The sequence below is a fragment of the Gadus morhua genome, chromosome 9 (genome assembly GCF_902167405.1).
Source record: "Gadus morhua chromosome 9, gadMor3.0, whole genome shotgun sequence".
Lineage (NCBI taxonomy): Eukaryota > Metazoa > Chordata > Actinopteri > Gadiformes > Gadidae > Gadus > Gadus morhua.
In genome coordinates this window covers 13979115-13999663 of record NC_044056.1, presented here as the reverse complement: position 1 = coordinate 13999663, position 20549 = coordinate 13979115, and the positions used below count along the sequence as shown (strand labels likewise).

Sequence of the window (20549 nt, the reverse complement as noted above, 5' to 3'; positions counted from 1 at the left end):
AGCTAACGAGCTAATGTTACAAACAAGTAGTTGCTAGTTGGCTTGTTTGTGTGCTAGCTAACGTTAGCAACTTAACCTGTGTTGGCCAACCCACAGTTTCGGCAAGCTAACCCTAAATTACGGTCACTAACAAACTACTGCCGTGGATAGAGCCGCTGTGTCTGTAATCATGTTTGAAATGGAGACGCATATATCATGCCTTTTCCCGGAGATATTGGCAATTATCTTCAGCTATCTGGAAGTTAAGGACAAAGGACGAGTGGCCCAAGTTTGCGCGGCCTGGAGAGACGCATCGTATCACAAGTCTGTGTGGAGGGGAGTCGAAGCCAAGCTCCATCTCCGCAGAGCGAACCCGTCCCTGTTCCCCAGCCTCCAGACCCGGGGAATCAAGAAGGTCCAGATCCTTAGTCTGAGACGAAGTCTCAGCTACGTGATTCAGGGGATGCCGCAAATCGAAAGCCTTAACTTGTGCGGGTGCTTCAACCTCACGGACAACGGACTGGGACATGCTTTTGTACAGGATATTCCATCCCTGCGAGTGCTCAACTTGAGTCTTTGCAAACAGATAACGGACTCTAGCCTGGGCAGAATAGCCCAGTATCTAAAGAACTTGGAGGTGCTTGAACTCGGTGGATGCAGCAATATCACCAACACAGGACTGTTGCTTATTGCCTGGGGCCTCCACGGACTTAAAAGCCTTAATCTTCGCAGTTGCAGGCATGTGTCTGATGTGGGCATTGGACATCTGTCCGGCATGACTCGGAGCGCTGCGGAGGGCTGCTTATCTTTGGAGAAGTTGACTCTCCAGGACTGCCAGAAGTTGACTGATTTGTCCCTCAAGCACGTCTCTAAGGGCCTAAACAAGCTAAGAGTGCTCAATCTCAGTTTCTGCGGAGGTATTTCAGACGCGGGGATGATCCATCTCTCCAACATGACCCACTTGTGCAGTCTGAACCTGCGGTCCTGTGACAACATCAGCGACACAGGAGTGATGCATCTGGCGATGGGGTCTCTCAAGCTTTCTGGCCTGGATGTATCGTTCTGCGACAAAATAGGTGACCAGAGCCTTGCCTACATTGCTCAGGGACTCTACCAGCTCAAGTCCCTTTCCCTGTGCTCGTGTCACATCAGCGACGATGGCATCAACCGGATGGTCCGCCAGATGCACGAGCTGAGGACTCTAAACATCGGACAGTGTGTGAGGATCACGGACAAAGGTCTGGAGCTGATAGCTGACCACCTGACCCAGTTGACAGGGATTGACCTGTATGGGTGTACAAAGATCACCAAGAGAGGGCTGGAGAGGATAACGCAGCTCCCGTGCCTTAAAGTGTTAAACCTGGGACTATGGCAGATGACTGAATAACACTTTTGTTGTGAGTTTCTTGGGGGTTGGTCTCTTTCAGTTGTGAGCATTGTTTTATACAGCGAAGATATATTGTACGGCGGTTACTGTCATGTTTGGGTTAAAACGCAGAGGTTACCAACATCAATCACTGGAAAAGAGCAGGTCCTCTGCGATGTCTCCTTGTTTTGATAGGGTTTCATTCCAGTCCACTGTCTTAGCAGTCTATAACTCGGGCCTACGTTAAGTTCTTAATAGCTAGCTACCTCACACTCATTTAAGAAACAGGAGTGCCTACTAAAATTGAAATTAAAACAAGACATCGCATTTTATTTGTCCTATTCCTTTGTTTTTTACTGCGTAGAATAATGCGTAAACACTTTCATTATTTGGAGAGAAATTTGACAGGACTACCTTGTGTGGAAGAACATTTTTGATAGAAAATGCCTTCTGTGGCCGATGTATTTTTCCTTATGTAAAACATATTTTTTTGTAACGAATGACTGTTGTCCAGAAAATTGTACTTCAAATTGAAGTGATTTGATTGTATTTTTCATTTATTTCTTTAATTTTATTATAGAATGTTTAGCGCAGTTTTGTATTCCTGCGGAATGCCAGATATCAGATATTTTTAAATGTTACTTTTAACAGTCGTATTGTGCAGAGCGGACATGCTTACCAGGAACAGCTGGCAATCTAATATGCAATATCTCAACGCACCAGTCCTTTTCCTCCTAAGGAGCTTCCACTATACCATAAAAAGTATGATTAAAAACAGTAATTTAACGTTTTTATATTCCTACTGTAGTAATATTTATGAATAAAGTGAGTTATGTTTCAATTAGCAGGTTGGAGTTTCTTTAGTCAAGAACAGGTTCTGGAACAGTCGTCAGAGGATTTTCCCAAAAATAACCATTTACTGAAATGTGCTATTAAGATATCATGATTTACAATTTCAAAAGAAAATTCCAAGACTGATAAGATATATTTATTTACATACATACAAAATGAAAATACTCAAACATGTCTGTTTAGCTTTCTTTTTACATGGTTTGATTTCATAACACAAACAAGGCAGTACATTTCTCTTACAAACGTAGACATCAACAAAACGACATGACAATGAGGCAACAGTTAAGGCTTGGGCAGGAAAATGAAGGCCTAACGAAGAAGCGTTATTATTTTTGAAGGTGTGTAATGAAGGTTAAATCTAACCCGGCTGACAAACTTTGGCCAGACCAGTGATGTGGTTGGGTCAATTATTGTCGTCCTCATGGATTATGAAACATTAGACTCTTACATCTTTCAATACATTTAGAACTTGGACCAATATGCATCTTACACAACCTCCATTCCTAACAGACAGGCCACACTAGACACTTATTTTTGTACAGCCTTCTCAAATATAACACTAGGGTCTGGAAAAAGATTGGAATACGAACAAACTAAAAATATATTTTGGGGTAATGTATAACTTAGAGGATAATGCACGAAAACTACTTTTCCATCACTAATCACGGTTCGAAACATCTGCAGTTCACGTATTGACACAAAAGGTTGTATTTTGACACATTTTCTCTCAACACTTAACAGCCATTTTATTGAGAGCAACTCACTCCTCAGGATTCTGTGCAAACATTCAATGCATATTCATATGGTTAACATTTTTATATATGTATATCTATAGATCATGACTTCTGCAATTTATGGCAGTACTGTCACACATTCTGTCTTGAAGACAAAATTATACAAACAAAAAAGACAACTGCACCGCTTTTAACTTGTCATATATATGTTTTTTTAAATGCAAATCTTCCACTAAATCATCTATATCCAGTCACTTAACGTGTTAATTATCAAGTTATTTACAAACTGATCTAAAAATTCAAAATCTGCCAAAAACGGACTTACATGAGCTGTAAATGCCAAAGCACAATCAAAACATGAGCCCTGAAGATTAAACAGTACGAATCCCTGGTGGTAATAAGGTCAACCATTTTTCTGGAAATACAAGAAAGAACCCCAACTGGTACCTACACATGATTAGGGAGAAAAACCATAACAGGAACAACATCCCTCGCCTTTTCACAAATTCAAATAAAAACAAAAAACTAGGGCTTTTAAGTGGGGTCCATACAAAAAACACTTAGGAATTGTGGTCAAACGGTTACTAGGTTGGATGGAAAAACATACTCTTCCATCATGCCTTAGCACCGCTGGTACAGAGGACTACACATCCCTGCATAAGGTCCACAACAGATTACTGTGCATGCTCCAAGGCCACTGGGACTCAACAACGTTGCATACCTCATAAAACACATGGACATTGTGTGCAAAAACTTCTGGAGTAAAATCTTTATTTAGTGACATTTAGTGCAGAGCTACAGCCTCGCTCTGATTTTCTTCCCTCTTTTAAATCTAGTCTGGGCTTCATGTGTTCTGTAGCATGGGCGTGCAGAGAGAGAGAGGGGGCTACAGTGGCCAGACTGCTGTCCCAACACACCCCGTGCACGCCCCTGGTCTGTAGTGTTGCTTTTAACTGAGCCCAAACCCAAAACTCCAGTTAACTTAAATATAATTCTGGCAATAAAAAAATCCAAATATCACAAGGGGACATTTGGAAAACATACTTGTTTTTGGTTTAAAGCATAGATTTGTGTGTTTCAGTGTTTAAATGATCATCTAAGAATATCTTGACTTCTGACTAGTCTCGACAGATAGTATAAATTACGATGAACAGCCACTGCTTCCGATGTAATACTTTAGGAACACAGGAAAATAATTGAAATTAACTATTAAAAAAAGATTAAATACAAAAGCCTCAAGCATCAACACTCCAAGAATCAGCCCAGATCTTCCCTCTTCTTATCTAGAGGTCTCCCCTAGGGCCTAAGGGTTTCCGTTATCTACTCTGACCGTGGACAACACCGCATGCCTCAAAACAAATTGTGCTCAACATTAACGCCATCATCCATCATAACGAGAGGAACAGTGGAGGCGAGGTGTATGAAGACGGGAACCCAGAACCTAGATTAGCCTCCAAGTTCTTCATCTAAATGTAGATAATAATCAGAAACACTCAGGAGACCCAGGAGAGGAAAGATATGTCCAGGCTTTTGGATGATCATCGCTTTCCACCCCACACCCCACACCGGGCCCCGGTTGACATGGGACGGCTCCGTCGACTACCGCTGTGCTAGGGACTGAGCTCAAGGGTTTATCTGAAGCCTGAAGGAGGTGGGCAGGGATCGGGGTCGAGAGGTCAGCACGACTCTTCGAGTGCGTTGACGACCTGCTCCAGGATGTCAGGACAGTAGTCGGCGATCTGCTGCAGAACCACGTTGGCGTACTCCTGGAGCTCCCCGCTCTCCCTCTCGCAGACCTCCAGCTCCCCCTCCAGCTGGGGGAGAGAAGGACAGGTCAGAGGGTGGGCGGCAGCCAGGTGGGACTGCGCTGGTGCTTAAACCATTAGTGCACCACAATGATCTGTTGTTCCGGGTGACACTCTAATGGTAGTAACTTGGGTAAAAGGTTAGGAAGGTTAGGAATGGGTGTCCCAGGTTTTCTCATCTAAAGAGAGCGAACGCCTGGTGTGCAGACAGTGCCGAGGGAGAACGGGTAACGTATCCGTTTTCCGTTTCCGCATATTTAGTAGATGAAGTGATAGTTTGGTTAATGCATAAAGTTAATATCACGATCCAGGGACGAGATAAGAGTGTGGATTCGGGGCTACACATCAACGACACCTCAGAAGGCTTGTGAAGCGGCCTGTGGCGAGCCGTACCTGGTCAAGGGTCATCTTCTTCAGCTCCTCCTCCCATGCTGGGGGGTCAGCATGGTGATAGTGGGAGGGCGGGGTGAGTTGGCTGAGGATGCTGGGGTCGCGGTCGTGGCACAGGTCGGTCAGGTGGGCGATGTAGAGCTTGAGTTTACTGCGGTTCTGGGCGAGGGCTAACAGAGGGGGGATCATCTGGCCGAGAGAGAGGGCGAGGGGCAAAAACACACATATTAACGAGGGGTGATAAAGAAGGAGAAAAAGGGGAAAGGGCCGTCGTAGGGGTATAGAGACGAGACGTTGGCAATGTTTTTAGTCCCCTCCTTCGTAATGGGGTCAATGTGAATCAACAAAACGTAACTGCACTCCAACTGAAATGGATTTAAAGAATGAAAGGAACACAATGAGAGAATGAGAGCACAGCACAGCACAGCATGCAAACAGCCTCTCAGAAGGAGACAAACCTCATCAGTCCTCCAGGTTTGCACGTGGGATCAAAGTGGCTCATCATGTTTATAAAATGGACGCCACGTTGGGCATGCGTCATGAGGAAGTTGTGTGAACAAGGATAATAATAGTTCTTCATCTGTCTTGTGCAGCCGTAGAAACCATTCCTCTCTTGTAAGTAAGGTCTTAATGAGGGTGAGAAGTGTTTTGCTTAGAGATCAAGAAGTGAGTTTGTGCAAATGAGTGAGGTGAGATTTGCTCAACGAGAAAGGCCGGATCTCTGTAGAACCACACCAAAATAATTCAGGCACCAATGATCAATGTCGATAACAAAAGGAAAGACAAGACGTCACAAGTTCACAACATCACAAAGAAAGAAAGTGGAAACGAGTGCAAAATGAATGAGAGTGAGGAAGGTGAGCAAACATGCCACAGACACTGATGAAGAGACTTGACGAAAGTGTCTCTAGAGGTTGGTTCTCACCCTGAACAAAATGGCTGAGAGAGAGAGGAAGGGAGGGGGCACAGGGTTGGCTATGCCCATATGCCCTCCTCATCATCCTGTTAATAACAGGTTAAGCCATTCGCAGCATTGGGGAGGAACACTTCGTTAGTGCATGTAGAGTAGAGGATAATCAAGATTTTTTTTAACTACAACCTTAACAAACCCAAAGCCCCTTTTTAATAACAAATAACCAGTTTTGGTTAAAGGGATAGTGCACCAGATGTGTCAGCTCAAATAAAACCAGATTCTGGGGCGGAGTGGAACATTCACAAACTGGTTCGTATTTTTATGCTACTTTGATACTAATTGATACTATGTTAATGATTAGAAAACAACTAATTTGGGTCTGCTGAAACTTTAAGGAACCACTTAAAGTGTTTAAAAGATCCTCTATCAATATAAATATTGAAATTCATAAAAATGTCACGTATTTCCTTCCCTGCTAGTATAGAACCATATATATATATATATATATATATATATATATATATATATATATATATATATATATATACACACACACACACACACGTGGTCGATAGGGTTTACATGTGGTCCATAGTAGTGTTAAATGTTATTTTCCCTCTCTCTCCACCTCATCCCTCACTCTCCACCTCAAGCTGGTGTGTGGTGAGCGTTCTGGCGCCGTTTGGCTGCCGTGCATCACCCAAATGGGTGCTACATACTGGTGGTGGTTAGTTAGTGAGGCCCCCCCCCCCCCCCCCCCCCCTTCACTGTAGGCGTCTTTGAGTGTCTAGAAAAGCTCTAAATAAATTCAATGAATTATTATTTATTATATCAGAATTGATTAATAAAGACTAAACTTGTGTTACTTTGTAGATGATGTTGACATATTTAAGCAATCTGTACATGCATACCCATATAATGCTACTGGAACAATACAATACAACATACTCCTTTGTCTCTGCAGCGAATGGAAACAAGTTGTAACAGTGAAGCAGTAAAGGGGTTGAGGGAGCTCAATGGTGGAAAGCTGATGTACCTGATCAGGAGAAGGTTTGTGATTGGTCTGATCAGGGGCCGTCTTCAAATGGTCATCGTCATAGTTATCTGCCATAAGCTTCATTCGATTCTGAGTCTGTAGGGGATAACGGAACAGATGAACAGACAGAAAGAGGAGAATGGTAAGGAACCAAATTTGATGGTTTAAGTATTTTCTACAATGGTAAATAAACAACGGATTAACTTTTGTTTTCTAATCTTCCTCCTCGTTACAGTTACACAAAGAAGCCGTTGTTACAGTTGTTACAGTGAGCGGCTAAGATCACAATAATGTCGGACACACACCAAAACACTGCTCAATTGTTTGCGTCACAGACTGATGCTGACTGCTCATTGGCCAGTATGACAAATCCCCCCATTGTCTTCATACTACAAGACCCACAATGAAAATATAAAACATTGTGTGACGTCAAAGACAGGTAGGAATCCCGGATCGTTGACCCTCTCAAGCCATACGACACCATCAGAGCTTTTGACCACGCGATTTGGCTCCGACCCCACAAACAATAGGCTGTGAAGTCTTTCTTGTGGAGATGCAGGAGGCAAGCAGGTCTGCCTACCTGCTGTTTGAGCTGCTGCACCAGCCGGTCCTTCTCCCTTTTCATCTGCGCCACCTCGTCCTGAGTCTTCTTCTTCTTGGAGGAGGACAGCTCTAGCAGCGCGATGTGAGCGTCCTTCTCGCTAATGGTAGCCAACAGCGCCTCCTGTCTGTTGGGGCGGAGCATTGAACCAAGATAGAATTTACACCCACACACACACACACGCACACGCACACACACACACACACCGGTAACGGGCCTCACCACGCATTTATTATTGATGGCAATCAATCTCCCAGTCCATGGTGGGGGGCCATTAGTGGCTGACATTTTATAATATGCAGGTGAAACATTAATAATCTACAGTATGTTCATTCTGACCTCAGGCCTGCTTGGGTGTGTTTTTTTTCTATTTAAAGGTGACATATTATACCACCAGGTGTGAGTGTGATTAGCCGTTTTGAAAATCTGCCTCTTCTGTCATCACGAGTGGGCGTGTCCACCTAAGTGGACACGCCCACTTGTGATGTCAGAAGAGGCAGATTTTCACGGCTTGTAACGGCTAATCACACTCAAACCTGGTGGTATAATATGTCACCTTTAACCAGGCGGCAGCCGCAGCGCATGCGTTTGTGTGCGGGGGGCTCCTCACTTCATCTCCAGCACCTCCTCCAGGTGTTTCCGGCGCTCGGCTCGCAGGGTGGTCAAGTGGGTCTCCTTCTCACACAGGGACTGCTGGGTGGAGGCCAGCTTGGCCCTCATGGAATCCAGCTCATGCTTCACCTTATCCATGGCCCCCAGGAGTTCCTCCATCTGGAACACACAAAGACAGAGGTCCCCGTTTTAGTAGATCACGGACCTGGCGTCCATGATGAAGCTGGAGGAGGAGTGACATGGTTTGAGAGAGAATATACTTTTAATGGAATAAAAAGTGATTGTAGAATCACTGCAGCGTTTTAATATCAATTGATTTGCAAGGTGAATCAATTACCTCACGATGGTGTGTTGATCACTAATAGGGTTGTATACACACACCGTATAGTTACAAGGTGGTGAATACAGTCTAGTGTTGATCATTAACCAGGTAGTAAATATAGTATAGTTGATCCCAAGTGAGGTGGGGAATACAATATTACTGATCACTAACAAGGTGCTGAGAACAGTATGGGGTGTTGATTCCTGACAAACACAGCATTGTTTATCACCCACACAAGGTGGTAAACACAGTTTTGCTATTACCAACAAGGTTGTAAATCCAGCAGTAACATTGATCACTAATCAGGTGAAAAATACAGCATAGTTTATAAATAACCAGTTGGTAAGTACAGCATAGTCTATCACCAACAGTGATAAATAACGGTGGTCCATACAGTGTATGTGGTGACAATGAAGATGGGAAATAATGCACAGCTGATCAATGACGAGTTGGTAATATAGTATAGCTGATCGTGGGGCCTGGGTTCATACCTTGGACCACTGTAAGTGGGTGAGGTGAGACTCATGCATTGGTTTGAATGAGTGCATCTGACAGGCAATGTTCAACAGAGAGAGAACAGAGAGAAATTGAGAGGCCAAGACACAACAGAAAACTTAAGTCAGGAAAAAGGAAAAGAAAAAAGGGAACAGAGATGACAACCAAACTTGGGGGGGGGGGAAACTCCATAACATTTACATCCGAGTTGTTTTCCAGCAGTAAGAGTGTGTATAGTGGTTAAGCTAGTAAAAATGTCACAGAGCGCTGCTACGTTACAGAATGTAGGAAAGTGAAGTGAGCGTGAGCGTGTTTCTAAAACGTGCGTGCGTGTGTGCGTGCAGGTCTGAGCGCGTGCAGAGGCGTGCGCGTGTACCCTCTTATCCTGCAGGGAGCGGGCGGACTCCTCCTGGGCCAGCACCATCTCCCTCTCCGCCGTGATCTGCACGCTCTCCCTCAGAGCCTCCTCCAGCTCCTCGATGCGCTCCGCCTTGTGCCGCAGGGAGTCCTGCACCGGGAGGGGGGGGGGGGAGGGAGGTCACAGGGGACTCACGGCACAAGGGCAACGACTCAGAGGGTGGGGGGGGGGGGGTTCCTATGAGCACGAATGCAGCCCACTCCACGTTGTTTCATGAAACACCTTCTTTAACCAACATACAGTGATGGTTCCATCTTCATAAGACTTTTATTTCATCTTTTCTGTTTATATGGTGTGCCTGGAAGGGTTTCGTGGAAGGCATTCAAGGCCCTGGCACAAAATCAACATCAGAGAGAAGTACAAAAGAGATTTCTGCAAGTATCGTGAAACAACAACAACAACAACAACAACAACAACAACAACAACAACGCAGTATTGTTGAGTGTGACCAATGTTAAGAACATTTGTTCTGAACATTGTTAAGACCAACGTTAAGGCCATTGCTCCCAGCACTCCAGCAGTACTCTTCTACCTTGACCTGTTGGGAGCTCTCCGACATGTTGTCCTCCCTCTTGCGCGCCTCCTCCATGAGTCGGGCGTTGCGGCTCTTCTCCACCTGCTCCTTGTGCTTCAGCGACGCCACCTTCTTGGACTGGTCCTTCATCTGCCTGCAGCCACACCGCATGCAACACACACACATTAAGAGGCGTGTAGTTGAAGAGGTGGCTCTTGTCTCTCCTTTTCCCAGGTTTTACATTTTTTCATCCTCTCCAATAACGGGATTTGATCCCTATGCATAGTTGCCGTTACAGCAGTTCTGCTAACACCGTGTGTAGTGAGCAGAAGGCTGTTATGTTTTAATCAGCTCAATAACAGCAAGTGGTTACAGTTATTCAGACCTCCTCGATTCCCTGCAAGGGCCATAAACACACCCCTTTTAGAAGGCTGTTCGCTACCCCAGGGCTGCAGCCACTATGATATAGGGTTCAGGGTAAGGAATGTCGTCTCATCCTAGCTAGGTCCTAAATCCCTGTTGTCTTAAGAGACAACGATTAAAATGCTAAACAGAGCTGGGTTTCTGCCATCTGGCTGTAAAAAATAGTTATCAACACACATTAATTATTATTTTAAATGGTTTCTAAGGAAACAAAAAAATCTTCAACTGATAATGAAACTGGAAAGGTAGATGAGAAGGAGGTGACTGACCCCTTTAAAAGTACGAGATCAAAGAGAGTTACATGGAGGTCAAGCTGTGCGTGCAAGGACAAGTCTCTGGCCCCCAGTGGGGATACAGAAGGAGAGAAAGTAGCTGGGCAAAGTGAGAGAGCAAGAGCGAGAGAATTCCTCTCAAAAAAGGTGAAGAGAAGGAGAAACAGATGTGAATTACTAACCTGGAGGCCAGACTGGGAAGATGAAAGCATGTCCAGTGAAAAATGAGAAGGAAGGAATGAGAAAGAGAAACAGAGTGAGACACCAGAGAGAGAGAGGGGAGAAGCCATCATCCTACCGTTTGTGGAGCTCCTCCCACACACACACACAATGAAAACATATTATATTTAATCCTTTTTACATTCAGTAAAACAAAACTCAATGAAGGCTTAGTTATGTTTCCACGTCGACGCAATGCAGGGGCGTTTACAGACCCATTACGTCCTTGCGTCCACCGCAAGGGTCTGACGGGCGACTCCCAAAGATTGTAGCCTAAAGTCGAGGCGACACAGCAAAAAGGGCTGCGATTGGTCCGCTAACAAAAACCCGGCGAAGAACCAAAACAGGTTCACGACTGCGTTGGAAGCGTCTGCGTGGTCACTGCATTGCATCCACGTGGAACCATAACGAAGCCTTTATGGTGTAAAACCTCTCTTTTTAAACGTACACAAAATGACACAGACAAAGTATCAGGAAACCTAGACAGAAGTCTGAACAATGATACATTTCCCCGCTCCACTCACCTCTCCAGCTCGTTGATCTTCTTGTCCTTGTCGTTCTTCTCGTTCTCCATCTCCCTCAGGATGTCGAGCAGGCGGTCCACCTCGGCCTGCGCCTTCCCTGAGTCCTCCTTGTGGCGGGCCACCTCCTCCTCCAGGCAGCTGATGCGCTCGGCCAGCTCCGTGTTGGCCAGGGCCTCCAGGGCAGCGTTCTTGGCCTGGTGGAGGACCAGCAGGGCCCATTACAGTCAACCAGCAGGGACTGGGCAGTCAACCAATCCAGTGACACGAGGCCAGGCCTGCTTTTTACCACTACCAGGTGAGCCGTGCCTGTTCTGATTATAGCTCTCGGTACGGCCAATGTGCCCATCGCACCGACTCTGCCACATGGATTGAGTTGAGCAACAAGCTAATATGGTTACAGTTTAATTCAATTATCACAGACAGATGCTGGGGTCTCACCCTCTTAAACTGGCTCTCCAGTTTGTGACATTCCTCCTTCTTCTGCTCCAGATTGATCTCTAGACTCTTCAGCTTGGAATCCTTCTTCAGCCCAGAGGAGGCCAGTGATGAGGCATGTTCCTTCAGGTCCAGCAGAGAGGTCTGCATAGTATTCATGAGATTTAACAAGCATTACAACCATGTCAACAACGGCCAATTCATTTAATGGAGTCCCTCGCAAGTTTTAAAAAGCATCAATAATATAATTTCACATGAGTCAACAGTCATTTCTCTTCCATCAATACAGTTTCTTAAAATGCATTAAATGATTAACGTTGCATCAAGTTATTAAAAAACACATCACGTGCTTTGGGCAATCTGAACGAAAGGGTACAGACTGTGTGTCTGACACAAACTGTATAAATAGACAGTGAATGTGTGTGTTTGTGTTGGTTTGTTCATGTGAGTGTGTGCGTGTGTTCATGTGAGTGTGTGCGCGAGTTTATGCGTGTGAGGGCGCGCTTGAGTCTGTGAGTGTTGGGGTGAGTGTGCGTGTGCGTGAGTGCAAGTGCCAATGTGTGCGTGTGCACGTGTGAGTGAGTGAGCGCGTGCAGGGTTTTTTCCGTGTGAGTGCGCGGGCTTGCATGTCATCTCTCACCTCTCTGTCTGACAGGTCTCCTTGGAGCACGCTCACCCTCTCCTTCAACTCCTTCAGCTCCTTCTTGTTGCAGTCAAGCTCTTCACCTTTCTCCCGGTCGTCCCGGTCTCTCTGCTCCTTCAGCCGCTCGATGATACGCTCCTAGTGGTGCAGGGAAAGGCCATTATTAAGTATATCCAAATGACACACACACACAGGTTCTTAAAGATCAACCGTCTCCTTTTGGGATCAAACCCCAAATCTTTGATTGGATGTCCATGGCCACAATTGCACTGCCAAACGTTTTTCATTAAAATAATCATCACTGCATTTCCCCCAAACACGCACCTTCTCAGCGAGGGATTCCTCCAACGTGGTGAGGGCGGTGTCCGTGTTGGAGGTATCTGCCTGCAGAGACTTGACCCTCTCTTTCAGGCTGCCCATCTGCTTCTCCTTGTCCCGAAGCTGCTCCTGCAGGTTCTCAATCTATGGGCGGCAGACAGGCAGAGCCAGAGTCAGCCATCTCCCCTCCCTCTGCAGTCCAATGCAGAGCCGCTTCACCTCTCTCTGGTGGGGAACACCGATGCACGGGCCTCACTCACCTTCTTCTGTAGGACATTGACCTTGCGCTCCTTCACCTCCAGCATGTCCTTGAGGTCGTGGATCTCCCCGTTCAGGGTGCCCTTCTCCTCGGACGTCTCCTGGATCTGCTTGGTCTTCTTGTTGAGCGTGGCTTCCTTCTCCTCCAGACGTAGGCGGAGGGCGTCCACCTAGACCAGAGCCCCGAGAACAAGGGTCCACAGTCAGACGCAGGACCACGTGCGTGCTGCTGGGTCATGCTTAGGGGGGTTTGCAGTGAAGCCTATTCCTCATGCCATTCCCCCCATTCTCCCTACTCTCTACCCGGTCTCTCTCCATTGAAGAGGGGCGAGGTATATTGCAGGGTTATAACATGGAGGTACTGTAGTGCACTGGATAGAGGCCACACCTCTGTCTGCAGGATCGCAGCCCTCTGCTCCTTGGCGGTCAGCGACTCCTTGAGCACCTCAATGTGCTGCTTGCTGTCTGAGAACTGATTGGTGAGGGTCTCCAGCTTGGTCTGCAGGCCCAGCATTTCTGTGTCCTTCCTGGACAGGTCCTGCTTCACCTGCTCCATCTGGAGAGGGTCAAACAAGGAAGGTGCTACGTCAAATCTTTTATTCAACCAACACTGCAAGGTCAGAGCATGGGGCTGCAGTTCTTTAAAGCACAGTAAGCCCGGCAGCGTACCTTATTCTTCATGAACTTGGTGTGGCTGCGGTAGACCTCCATCTGCTTCATCTCCTCCTGGCGCTCCTCGCAGCTCAGCAAGCCGTTGGACTTCAGCATCAGCATCTCCTCCTCCATGTCCCGCAGATTGCGCTCCATGGAGATCAGCTTAGCATCCTGATGAGACGCACGGAAGAAGGGTTCAGCCGAAGCACAGGCAAAAAACAATGGGGATCTCAAAACTGAATTTGGGTCCTGAAACGTGATCCAAGAGTGTATGCACCATTAAAACCCTGAAGGAAAAGACTGCAAGCCACAATCTGAGTTCATGTGTGCTATGTGTATACGGAGGCTTCATCTAATAAGGATAACATTTTTACCAATAACAGCGATACAGGGAGTTGAAACCAAAACATGATCGATCAAATCTCATCCCGTTGTATGTTGACCCGCCCTAATATCCTGTAAGATCCACTCTGGTCCACACGGTCTCTGATCTCACCTTCATGTCGATGACTGTCTGGAGGGCCTTGGTCTTGGTGGACTCAGGGGTCCCCTCGTAGCGCCGGTGTAACTCCTGGTTAAAGGTGGAAGGAGTTGAGTATGGCGGGCTCAGTGATGGGAATCAGCCGACATTAAAGAAGAGATCTCGCGACAAGGAGGCGACGCAGGAAGCCAAGCCAAAGCCATTATGGCTGCCCCCTCTGTGTGGATGTGGTCCTTACCTCCCTCAGAGCGCAGACCTCTCGGTCTCTCTGCTCCAGCAGACTCTCTAGGTGGTGTCTGTGCATCTCTGCATCCGCCAGCCTCCTGGTCCGCTCCTGGTCCTCCTCGGAGACTTTGGCGGATGGACCTGGTTCATTAAACCCAGTTCAACAGTCACTAGGTCATTCACCGCCTCAGGTAGCTCCTTAGGTGGCCAGGTAGCTATACATTCAACCAGTTAACAGAACAAATAACAGCCACAGGCTTATGAACTGAAGGTTACATAAAGAGGTGGACAAGGCCAACTGCACCGTGTTGGACCATCCGGTAGACTAAAACAATAGTCAACCAAATATTGACTGATGTCAATATATATAGACCTTCGCTAGGTAGTTAACTTGCTAGGGTTTAATGCATTTCTCTATGTTCTAATACACACACAAGTTTTAAGCTTTAAGCAAAAAAAATAACATTCAGAATAAAATAATTGATGGATACGCACTACCACCGTCTAGTTCCTCAGAATCCTTCTGCCACATCATGTCGTCGGCTCACCTTTGCTCTGCAGCATCTCAAGGAGCTTCTTGATGGACTCGTCCCTGGCACTCATGGTCTGCTTCTGGGTGTCGATCCTCAGCTCCATCTCCTCCAGGGTCTTCCTCAGCAGGAAGAGCTCCTTGGCCTGCCGCTCGTGCTCCGTGTGCAGCCGGCGGTAGTTCTCCTCGGTGGGCTCCGCCACCAAGGCCAGGTCCCGGCCATGGAGGGCTGGGTCCTGCTGTAGCAGCTGGTTGAGATCCCTCTGGACCCGGAGCTCATCCTGGAGGGCCTGCACAGTCATCTGGAGATGCTGATGACGACGAGGAAGAAGAAGAAGAAGCAGGAGAGGAAAACATTTATGAATATACCACAATGTTCAGAAATAAAAAGCTGCCTACGGCTGGCTTGGGGAAATGGAAATTCATCAGCATCACACCCCCATCACACAAGTCAGCCACAGAGGACCAGCCAAGAAACAGGCTCTCATGTAAAAGGGGCCTAGGTGGAATATTGGGTTACAACTGCTCTAAAAATCAGCATCTCATTATCAACAAGGATTTAGTGAAGGCTTAATCTTGGATGCCTTGTAGACAGTCTTATATTTCATGCTTCGAAGAAACACAAGTGGTGAAACACAATCAGCCCTGTGTTGAGTTGCATCGTTTGTGGCATTCGGAGCCACGGGCACTTGTCTGTGCTGCGTTGATAGAATGACTTGTACTGTTCTGTGCCGTGTAGTGAAATCCAGCTGTGAGCCTTTTCAGATGAACAAAGAGGGAAGTCAGTGTCTGCCTCCGCTTCACCCACGTCGTCCTTCTTAGACAAATCCATTCCTCCTCTTCTCCCAACATCATCTTCTTCTGCTCCTTTTCCTCTGTCCCATCTGCCTCACTAATCCACACCCTCCATCACGCTTGCCTCTCTCTCGCCGTCTCCTTCTTCACACTAACCCTTCGTGTTCACATACACCTCCCCCTCCCCATGACAAAGGTTGACTCACTGCCGTGAATGCATTGATCCTCCGGTATGACCTCGCACACACACACCTTTCTCTGCTGATTATATTCTCATGTATTCTTCCTGCTGACAGAGGAAGGTGTTTTCAGCTAATTAAATGAGAAGCCCCATATAAATCGATTATAACCACCATAATATACAGTGTAGCCATTATTTAGACCATGCTCACAAGAGAAGTAAAGGGTTGGACAGACCTAGAACGAACAAGGATGTCTGAATGACATCTCATAAAAAATGTCTGATTCCGATTCTGAACGTCTTCTCTCTTAGTAAATTCCTCCTCTTTCACCATGCTTTCCTAAAGGATGTCCATGAGGCAGAACGCATAACATACATTTGGCTACGTCAGAAAGACTTTAGAGAGCATCCCCTGATGTTAATTAGACTAGTAGACGCCCTGCTTCAGCGGTAAACTAAACTTGACGGCCATTTCACAACCAGACATGTTTGGTCATACAGCTCTCATCACAGACAACGATGGGAACGTAGGTCTTCATGGGCATGGGATGTTCCATTAGTGAGTGAGGGAGTGAGTGCCACTAGCAAAGACAAGAATGCAAAGCAAGAACACACACACACACACACACACACACACACACACACTTAATTGGAAGGGGTAATTAGCCAGATGACTGTGTGTGCAGTTCTGTTGTGTCTGTTCTTTTGCACGCGTGTGTTCCTGTGTGTGTGGGAGGAGAAGTCTAGCAATGAAAAAGCTAACATCTTAAAATTAGTGCACCCAATTATTAGCCCTGCACTAGCCGGCCATTACAGGGAATTAATCGGCAGTGTGATTGTGTTAATCAGCACAGGCAAACAGCTTATTATACATGCTTGCCCGTCCACTCCGGCACAGTCACAAGAGGATAAGCCACTTTAGCTGCAAAGGGACAATCACATTGATATAGATTTGCTTTGGACATAACTAAAGTCAAAGGATCATGGAATCAAGGAAATAAGGGATTGAACTCCATACCAGAAAAATGTGGTTAGCAACCAAGCTAGGAAGCTTGTCAAAGTATTCTTTAGAGACAACTAAATGTGTTCATATCAGTTAGACTTAACTTAAGTAGTCATTACTTCTGATCCAACCATCTTTAAGCACTCTGACTTACCAATTGCATCTACAGTAAACAGCATCAACTAGAATAAATCTAAATTAAGGCAGGGAAATAGTGACATTTTGAAATGTAAAATTCATCATGTCACCAATGCCGCACCTTACCACGATTATATATGCATAAGACCAATAGATATCCAAAGCTTTTGGATTATGTGGCATTTAAACGTTTCTGCAAGTTGCTTTGCTCGATGCGGAACTAATGCAGGCATTACACTTTCACCCTGTAATATGTAAGGCATTATTTTATAGTGACACGTAAAAGGATTAGCTAGAGGGCTTGATGCTGCAGCTAACATTTGTATTGTGTGAAATGATCATGGTTATAATACAATAATTATCTTCAATGTTTTAACAAAGTATCAAGCCCAACAGCTAACTGCTTATAGTTTCACAAATGCTAATCCTGTTGTTTCTTCCTTCACTTCGGGCTACTGTAAAATGTATGCTTCACTTTCTTGGCGGCTCTTCAGATTATCACTTTGGACTCAGTAGCAAATCATAAAAAGGCAGAATGGATTAATTTCAAGGAAGAATACACTGTAATACACATGAATATGCATACATTAATGTGAAATCTTCAATGTGAAACCTTAACAATCATATGGTAAAATGCCTTGCCTAAACATTAAATCAAGTAGAGCCACAAGACACACCTGTGTTTCGTCCTGAACGATGCGGTATTGTTCTTTCCACACAGAGATCTTGGACACCTCATCTTTCCGCAGAGCTCGTTCCTTCTTCAGCTCGGGGCTCCAGAAGGTTTTGATGGAATTCATGGAGGAGCTTAGTTTGCTCTCCTTCATTTCAACCTCTCTCAGCAGCAGTTCGTTCTCACGCAATACCTGACAGAGTAGCACAGGTAAGGAACAAACACAGCAACCCAATTGGACGTAAAGCCACCTAATTCCTATTCTGACTAAGAGCATTACAGGCTAATTTACCAATGAAAAATAAAAGCTCATCAGGAACATCTCCAGTGGAAAAATTCAGTCCTCAAATCTGCCCTAACGGCATCCTCTCAAACCGTTATCAGCTCGAAATATCTTGGGAGGATTCTGATAAACCTTACCTCCTTGAGTTGGGCCTGTAGGTCCAGTATGGTGTTATCCCTGGCCTGTCTCAGAGAGTGGGGCACAGTGGAGGACATATGGTGGTCCCCAAAAGCAAGTGCATCGCCGCTTATCATCCCGCCAGGCAGCAATGGATTTGTGGGCACTGAGGTGGCAATGTTGGGGGTGCTGGCTGCCACGCCTCCACTGTTGCTGCTCCTTGAGCCGTAGGTCACCCTTTGTCTCCCCATAGTCGTCATCGTCCCACCACTCTTTGGGATGTGGTCTGTCATGCCAACCTCATTGTCACTCAGGTACATTGGTCCTGAAGTTGCATAAGCCGCATTGAGGGACTGGATGTTCTCCATGGAAAGGGTCTTTCCTCCAGGACCTCCAGGGCCCCCTCCACTACCACCTGTACTGTTGGTGCGACGGTGGCCCATTCGTGGGGAGCGAGGAAGGCGAGGTGAACGGCCAGATCCCTGGTTAGTGCTACTTCCTCCATCTCTTCCACCGCTGTGGTTGGCCTCCCCCCTGCCAACAGAGCGGGCACTGCCATACATCTTCTGCTAAATAGAAGAATGGAACTCTTGGAATGGAAGGTCTAAAGCTTGAGTGATGTTTCCTTAAATAGTTTGGTTAAAATCGTAACTGAATCGTGGACTTTAGATTTCAACAAGAAACAACCGGTAATATTTTGTCTTCCAACTAAAGCTGCCTTCCAGTGATCCAAACGTATGTCACCAATCTATATATGCAAGAGAGAAATCAGAAACAAAAATAAAGACATTTGCCTTTTAATGCGGTAGGGTAATTGCACATGCTATGGATAGAGAACAGAACTGAAATCAGTAGATCACACAAGTTCAAAACGCAGAGATACCCAGTGTTATTTTAGTCTTATCACTACAATATCTTGCCAATATACATTGCAGAGAAAAATGTGATTCCCATTTCCCAGGGCGTCCAAAATAAATTGTTTCAATAAAAGGATAACGAATTTCGACCAAACACCACGAAAACGTTATGGAGCATTTAACTTCAGTGACCGTCTTCGTGGCCTAGCTGGTAGTGCTAACATCCAGCTAATGTTACCGTACAACGGCCTAGGTTAGAACGGGTCAAATGCGCTTTTAAATACCCCAAACATGGTTGACACAAAATGCATCCGTAACATTTCAGCAGGGTACGGGGGACGAATGTGTGTCGAGGCGGATTAAAAACTATGGATTACAGTCGCTCAGTGGAAGAAATCGTTCTCTGAGCATTTCGTCTGAGCATGGACATAAAACAGACTACACGATACATTTACCTTCATATGCATGGGAAAATGTATTTTCTTGTTTGATAGATATTGTGAAAACGTTTGCATTTCTGTAAATACGTAATGGTAACGTACACAGGTTTTGCCATGGAGACACCCAGTCCTTTTCCATTTGTCCTCTCCATTAAAGAATCCATTTAAGATAGCGTTACGCTACATTTTCAAACTACCCACTTACATGGCTTATTGCGAAATGATCGATGAGACTGACAAAATATTAACTGACGGGTTCTACTCGATAAGTTATTTTACTGTATGTGGCAATTCCTCGTAATTTTGTGGTCAGGCAGAATCACATTTTTCTCGATAACACAATAGCTTGTAAGAAATTCTGTCAAAACTACCTTATTGTCTGTCCTGTAGAGGTCAATTCGGCGTCTGTATAGAATGGTGTGACAAATTGAAATCAGGAGCACAAACGGTCATTTTCTCTTAGTTATTCGTTATATAGCTATCATATTTTCCCATCTTTTACCAGCAGTACCAGCGGCTCTGGAGAGCCAAGGCGCTTCAGTGACGTCAAACACGCGATGCGCGTTCACTACAGTCATCGCCACGCTTGGATTTTAGGGCGAGTCACGCGCAATATTTGTAACACGCACGATGAAAATAAATATCATTTTTTCACTGGGTGTGTGTGTGTGTGTGTGTGTGTGTGTGTGTGTGTGTGTGTGTGTGTGTGTGTGTGTGTGTGTGTGTGTATATATATATTGATCAAATATGAGCCAATGACATATTAAAAAAAACTATGCCAGCAGAGAGCACTGTTTACTCAAACATATTTTCACCTGATCCATTAATTTACTATATTACTTTGCCCTGACCAACAGTGAATAAGCACACGTTTACTAATCCTACATTAATGTTATTAAATTAATGATCAAGACATCGAGTTATTTAATATGGGAGGACTGAAGGGCTGAATATGTGCATCTTTGAGTATAACACTGTTTGTTGTGAATAGATAAAAGGTCGATAGATAGTTCGATGTGATAATCTTAATATATCTATATATAT

General features: G+C 45.4%; 2 protein-coding genes across 5 annotated transcripts in view; one reads left to right on the top strand and one right to left on the bottom strand.

The window, feature by feature from the left end:
• The window catches only part of fbxl14a (F-box and leucine-rich repeat protein 14a), a 2789-nt gene extending 599 nt beyond the window's left edge, over window positions 1-2190 (top strand). The window contains exon 1 of the mRNA XM_030365594.1: window positions 1-2190. This exon is cut by the window's left edge and continues 599 nt beyond it. Coding sequence (XP_030221454.1) covers window positions 170-1366 — 1197 coding nt within the window. The 5' untranslated portion in view covers window positions 1-169 and the 3' untranslated portion in view covers window positions 1367-2190.
• Window positions 2191-2311: 121 nt separating this feature from the next.
• Window positions 2312-20090, bottom strand: erc1a (ELKS/RAB6-interacting/CAST family member 1a). Of its 4 annotated transcripts, XM_030365593.1 has the most exons (22): window positions 19877-20090; window positions 18229-18956; window positions 17813-18001; window positions 15038-15329; window positions 14503-14630; window positions 14280-14354; window positions 13799-13954; window positions 13518-13685; window positions 13132-13299; window positions 12878-13015; window positions 12551-12691; window positions 11914-12054; window positions 11476-11669; window positions 10915-10926; window positions 10056-10191; window positions 9482-9613; window positions 9102-9158; window positions 8287-8447; window positions 7656-7803; window positions 7076-7171; window positions 5130-5315; window positions 2312-4745 (listed from the first exon to the last, which is right to left on the bottom strand). In XM_030365593.1, exons 2-22 carry the CDS (start codon window positions 18769-18771, stop codon window positions 4608-4610), a joined length of 3399 nt encoding a protein of 1132 aa, XP_030221453.1. In that variant the 5' UTR covers window positions 18772-18956; window positions 19877-20090; the 3' UTR covers window positions 2312-4607. The 4 variants fall into 4 exon arrangements, with proteins under 4 accessions (XP_030221453.1, XP_030221450.1, XP_030221451.1 ...); XM_030365590.1 differs by lacking the exons at window positions 9102-9158; window positions 19877-20090 and having other exon boundaries at window positions 18229-18771; XM_030365591.1 differs by lacking the exons at window positions 9102-9158; window positions 10915-10926; window positions 19877-20090 and having other exon boundaries at window positions 18229-18771.
• Between the last annotated feature and the right edge of the window lie 459 nt (window positions 20091-20549).